The sequence below is a fragment of the Nannospalax galili genome, unplaced genomic scaffold (assembly GCF_000622305.1).
Source record: "Nannospalax galili isolate Female #2095 unplaced genomic scaffold, S.galili_v1.0 scaffold7739, whole genome shotgun sequence".
NCBI classification, from domain to species: domain Eukaryota; kingdom Metazoa; phylum Chordata; class Mammalia; order Rodentia; family Spalacidae; genus Nannospalax; species Nannospalax galili.
This window is the reverse complement of record NW_008342559.1, coordinates 27,996-34,236: the sequence shown is the minus strand read 5'-3', so window position 1 is coordinate 34,236 and position 6,241 is coordinate 27,996. Positions and strand designations below refer to the sequence as shown.

At 48.6% G+C, this 6,241-nt stretch overlaps 1 protein-coding gene across 1 annotated transcript; it reads right to left on the bottom strand.

Moving 5' to 3' along the window:
* Nucleotides 1-732: 732 nt before the first annotated feature.
* Nucleotides 733-4,603, bottom strand: LOC103738552 (leukocyte immunoglobulin-like receptor subfamily A member 5). Its single transcript, XM_017799498.2, has 6 exons — nt 4,387-4,603; nt 4,174-4,246; nt 3,944-4,035; nt 3,346-3,630; nt 2,983-3,201; nt 733-905 (listed from the first exon to the last, which is right to left on the bottom strand). The coding sequence occupies exons 1-6, from the start codon at nt 4,601-4,603 to the stop codon at nt 733-735; spliced, it is 1,059 nt and encodes a 352-aa protein (XP_017654987.2).
* Between the last annotated feature and the right edge of the window lie 1,638 nt (nt 4,604-6,241).

Genomic DNA, 6,241 nt, shown 5'->3' with positions numbered 1-6,241 from the left:
TCTACATGCTCACTGATTTTGCATGTCCCATCAACAGACAGTGCAAACTGAAAGAAACAATAAGTCAGTGCTATAGAGTATCTCCTGACTTCATGAGTATAGTTACATGGATGTTATGAAGAGGTTTCTATGTAGGGATTTTATAGACTAATCAACAAATGTCATAAATCAAGACCTTGGTTGAAGAACATTACTTTTTCAAGGTCATGTCCACAAGTACTACTAGAGTTCATCAAACACCATCGTATTGATGTCGTCTTTACATTTCAGGAGAAACCTTGGAAAGACTGTGCTTTGAAGGCTGAAATGTCTTAGGAACCCAGAGGGCTTGGGGTTGTCATTTTCATTAAGTTATTTTTTCAGTCTGGAGTCTGATTTTATTGTTTATCATATTATTATTTTGTTATTTAGCCACATTTGTTGTTAATAGTAAAAAATCATGGAGGTTCATAGCGTAAATGGAGAATGTGGTTATTTTAAATAATGGAAATATTTACACAAAATGACAGAAAGCTCAAGATCATAGAGGTGAGGATGCAATCCTGGCTGATGGGACAAGATCTCCACTGTCGTCATGGACTGGGAAGAGAGGACAGTCAGCAAATGTCCAGAAAAGAAACTTTACTTTCAGAAGGAAGAGCTCTCACCTCAACATCCTGAATACACTTATTCACTGGACATGCTCTGAGAGCAGTTGCCAACATAAGCTCTTTTATTTACAGAAACTCAGGATCAGCCAACATGAAGGGGGCACTGATGTCTCTTCTCTTCACTCCCAGAAGCCTCTTGGATCCTTCTCTGGCTGTGCTGACATTCAAACAGCAGAATCCCAAGGACGACAATGACCAAGCCAGCCACACTCATCCTGATGAGATTCTCCACTGTGTGACCCTGGGACTGTAAGGCTGTGGTTATGGATAAAGAAGTCCCAGAGGTCAGACCAGACTAAAATCATCAGAGATAACTGTGTATTCACCCAGGGTACCTGGCAACCTCACACAGGACTCAACCCTTCTTGTCCAGCCCCATAATTTGAGACCTGTATCAAAATCATCTGGTAACTTCCCAGTCCTGTGGCACAAATGACCTCATGTGTAACAATCAGTGTTAGCTGACTTTAGCACCTACTGTGTACCAGGCCTCTGATGAGTCTCTGAATTCACCACCTCCCTCCCACACAATCATGCAACAATATGTCATCTAAGCATTCCAAGCACCCCAGCCTGTTCACTGGGCCTAGGGCCCAAAGATGGAAAACTTAGAGCTGTTTTGAACCCAGGGAATCTGAGTTTTAGCCTCATTCTCTCCACCAGTGCTGAGTCCTGGGAACTGGAGGGAAGGAGCTCAAATGCCCTGCACAGGCCCTGTGACCTACCCCTGCATAATGTAACATGACTGGCAGAGAGTGTTTCCACTTCAGGTTGTGGAGGCCTCCCCTGGCAGGAGAGGTCACAGGCAAGGTCAGCACTAAAATGGACGCTGAGGTCAGGTTAAAGCTGTTTTCATTTGGAGAAACAGTCCCATACAGAGGAGGGATCTGTTCAATCTAGCATCTCCAGAACATGCCACACCAAATCCCATAACTACCTCTGGTCCCCGTAATCCACCTCCCTACAGTCCCCATTTAACATTCTGGTGACTTGACTTCACGCGGTGAGTGACTGGCTCTCAGGTCCTCATGGTGGGTTGGGAAGGTGTAAGTCAAGACTCCCCACTCTCCAACTCAGCCCAGCTGCTCCTCCCCCAGCCTGGGACCAAACACCTGTCTTTGCTTCTGTGTTCCCTCTTGCAGCCCAGTCCCTAAGGCTGCTGGGATCTCTGTTGGGGTCTGTGATCTCTGAGCTACTGGACACTCACTTAGCTGACACAGGAACCGGGACTTAGATGGGGTGAGAGTTTGAAGGCAGCTCAGTGATGACACAAACTGAGGACAGAAGCCCCTGACACTCACCAGCTATTGGGATGGGCCCTTTGTTTGAGGGGCTATTTCCCACAACGCGTTATAGGAAAGAGAACAAGCGGAAGGTGAGGGCAGAAACTGACCATGGAGAGGTTGTTGCTGTTCACTGTCCCACATCTTCCCTGTGGCCTCTTGGAGAACCTTCTGCTGTGCACATGGAACTTTCTAGCTTCCAATAAAGGACATGGGACGGATATTCTATGAGGGACTCCTGGTGGTCTCTGCAACTCTGAGAGGTGAGTCTCTTTCCTCTGATTTCCTATGACCACTAATCCCATTCTAGCCAGGATCCCTAGTCGCCCTTTGAGCTCATGAGGACAGGGTCCTCCTACCTGAAAACACAGGCTTCACAGGGGCACTGGGGTATAACAACAGCTAGGGGGTGAGCCCTGAGAACCCTAGCACTTTTAGGTTCCACCGAAGTTTGAGGTTATAGCTCTTACAGAGAATCCTGCCCAGTATGTCCCTGCTTGGGACCTTGACCTGAGATGAAGTATGTGATTTGCTGCCACCTCTGTGATCTGAAGTAACATCTTAATCTGGCTCCATGACAGACACAGCAGGGTACACTACTCACTTGAGGACACTGTGGGCCCAGTCTTCACAGAGAGAGAGATTATGACAGAGAGCTGTCCTAAAAAGAAGAAGGATGGAGGAGGTCCTGCGCTCTTTCTTCTGAGCTGAGGCCTCACTAAATCCTGACTCTGAGGATCTGGGACTCTCTGTCTGGTTTCTCTGAATCTGCACCTACAGTGTTCCCCTGTCTTCCCTTACACCACTAACCTTCATCCCAGATATCAATCTCTGGGAATCCCCTGTAGGCCCTGTGGAGTCTGTGGTTACTTACTGGACCTACTCTGCTGTTAACCTGTGATTAGTATGTCCAGAGAAAAGATCAAACATAGATATGGCATTTCAGTTGTCCCCTGAACAGGACCAGTGAAGCTATGTGACTCCCATGCCTCTCCTTGACCTCTACTTGACTTCCATATTTCACTCTCATTCTCTGCCTAAGGTTCTACTGCTGTTTGGGGTCAGAGAGCCCACAGGGGACAGAGCCTGGAATTGACCCGTCGATAAGTGTTGTGAGTCCAGTGTCCTGTAGAGCTTCTGTTCTCCTTTGTTGGTCAGAATGAACCTGTCATATCCATGTTGTGAAACACACTGGAGGGTCACATTCATTCCTGAGGTCACCACAGGGCTGGGCAGGGCTGACATGATGGGTTTACTGTTGTAGATGGCTAGGATGGAAGGAACCAATGTGTTAAATGGACTCATACAGCCCACATTGTTCCCCAGGGCTGTGATGAAAGTGAACCATTGAGATCAGATCCCTTTTCCTGAAGGCAGAGGCTAGAGATGGGGAGCCATAAGTTTCCCCTCACCTGTTACCACCAGCTCCAGGGTGTCACTGCCCTGAGACCAGCCAGCAGGACTGTCATAGTAACAACAATATCGCCCTGCATGTTGCTCTGCCATGGACTGAATGGAGAACTTGGCCTTTTTCCTTGGTTCCAGTGGGGTCTGTATTTTCCAAGGTGCTGGGTCTCCCTCTTTATGAAGAATATATTTTTGGGCATCCAGGGTCCCCTGACACCAAATGGTCACAGGAGTCTCTGAGGTGACCACAGAACCTGGCTCAGCCCAGATGGTGGGTTTTCGGGTGGTCCCTGTAGAGAAGTAGGTGCGTCTGTTTAAACAGTGGGACAGTAAAGATCAAACATAGAGATGGCACTTCAACTGGCCCCTGAACAGCTCTAGGACCAGTGAAGCCATGTGACTCCCATCCCTCTCCTTGACCTCTCCTTGACTTCCATATTTCACTCTGGCTCTCTGCCTAGGCCTCTGTAAATCAGATCCAGTGTCTTCCTCACTCTCTATCACAGAGCTCAGGAGCCCTGGATCCCCTCACCCATCACAACCCAGGGCCTCCCTTGGGAACCTGCGTATGTGCAGTTTCACCGATGGGAGTGGATTGCATACCTGAGAACACCAGCTCCAGGGGGTCACTGGGTACTGACAACATGTGTGGGTTCTTCATGTAAGAGCCAAAGCACTTGAGCCTCCACCTCTGGCTGGTGAACACAGGGCCCACAGAGAACAGGGCCTGGTACTTTCCAGTGTATATAAACTGTGGGGTCAATTTCCAGGAGCGTTCCTCTGGTCCCGCCTTCTTTAGCACAAATCTGTCATATCAGTATCTTGAGACACACTGGAGGACCACGCTCCCTCCTGGGAATCCTGCAGGGATGTGTACTGAGAGTCTGGGTTTGTCATAGGAGAATCCTAGGAGAGGCGACAGAGTGTTAAATGGGTTCACATAGCCCACACAATTCTCCTGGGCTGGGCTGTGAAAGGGGAACTCATCTGAGAGCAGCCTTTTTTGTGCGGAGAACCTGGGCCTTGGACTCTGAGGATCGTCTTACCTGTCATCACCAGCACCAGAGGATCACTGTGCTCTGGCCTGCCATCAGGAGTCTTATAGGAACAGTGATATTGCCTTGCATAATATTGCCCAGTGTTTGGGATAGGAAACTCAGCCCTGTTTCCAGTCTGCCGTGGGAACTCTCTGTGCCAGGGATCTGAAGCTCCCTCTTTATGGACGTGATATTCCATGGCATCTTGATTTCCCTCACATGACATGATCACCTATATCCCTTTGACAACCTTAGAGCCTGGCTCATCCCTGAATGTGGGCTTGGGGAGGCTCTCTGCAAGGAAACAGAAGCTGGGTCACAGGACATCTTTCCTCAGATCCAGCTCTCATCTCAGGAACCCTCTTCAGTTGTCCCAGCATCAGCCACACCTGCTGCTCTCTGTCTCCAGTGCCCACAGGTGACCCCTGTCCTCAGTGAGGAGGACTTACCTATGACAGCTGGGGACACACTCACCTGCCAGCACTGAGGTCCTGAGGTCCAGAGTCAGTCCTGGAAGAGAGTTTCCTGTGAGAGGTCTGCCCTGACGCCTGAACAGGTCCTCCCCTCACATGTGCTCCTGAATTTTCTTGGTGCTGCAAGGCCTGGCTGAAGGGTGGGATCCCTCCCAGACCAGGGTGTTCCCGGCCTCTTTTCTCACTGATCCAGAACAAGGCTGTGAATATGGGGGTCATGTGGTCTCCTCACCCTGGCTGCAGCCTTGCAGATATTTGGGTGCAGTGCCTTGCGGAATTGGTAGATACCCAGATTGTAGGTTTAGGAGGCTGCGTCTTCCCTTCTGCCAGGAAGCTGTCTCTTCAGCAGACCCACAGAAAGAGGGACCGCCCTCTGCAAGGGACTGCCCCCCTTTTCCCCTGTGATGGGGCTTCACCAGTCTCTAGACCCTGTCTAGAATCAATATCTAGTCTCTCCCCTCCTTTCTATCTCTTAAAGTCAGGGCCTCATGAACCCCAAGTAAACCTGTTTCTCCTACATCAAGCTCCTGTGTGCTGGTACTGCAGTCCTGTGTCTGGCTGTCTTCTTTTCTTACAGAAGTGGAGGCTCCCTGAAATGCACCTACACCTGCCTGAACTGTCTTTACATCAACAAGGGACAGGACTTAGCTACAATAAATTTGATGCTTTATACCTGCACCTTCCAGCTGAGGGTCCTTCAAAGTTTTTCTTTCTCTCTCATAGACTGCCCATTGTTTCACCTCATTCTTTCACCCATACCATCACCACATTGTCACAGGGTCTTTACCTTGGCCAGTCATCTCTGCAGCTCTGGTTCCAGTTTTTCAAGATTTGACTACTTCCTAAAGGAAAAATTTATGAGGTAATGAGCTTTTTCTTATGGGTTACCACAGGACATTGATGACCACAGCAGTCATGATGGTGCTGATGGCTGCTCTGCTTAGGACACGTGTTGAGTGTCTTACAGCAGGAAGTGTGTAGATATACCATGATCACAGTCCCTCTTTCCTGGTGTGAATATCCACACTACTGAGCAAAGGTGTTCCCAGGTCTCAGAGCAGTAGGACCAGACCCATGTGTGATGCAGGAGCTGAACTGAAGTGTGGGATTCCTCGTTTCCAACCAGCATAGATGTAAATTGGACCTGCACAACCCCCAAGGCCATGTCACAAGGTTAGTTCTCAGTGCGACATACTTGGAAGATGTTTAAGAGATGTGGCCTTCAAACTGTGAACCCAAATGTGTTTTTCTTTTTTTTACACTTTAATTCAAAGCTCATAAAAATCTCTTCTTCTGTATCTGTTTTTGTTTGTCATAAGGACAGACTGTTGACAAAGACACAATTACCACTGAGAAGAATTTCAACTATATCTCAGGTAGCTGAGATGAGA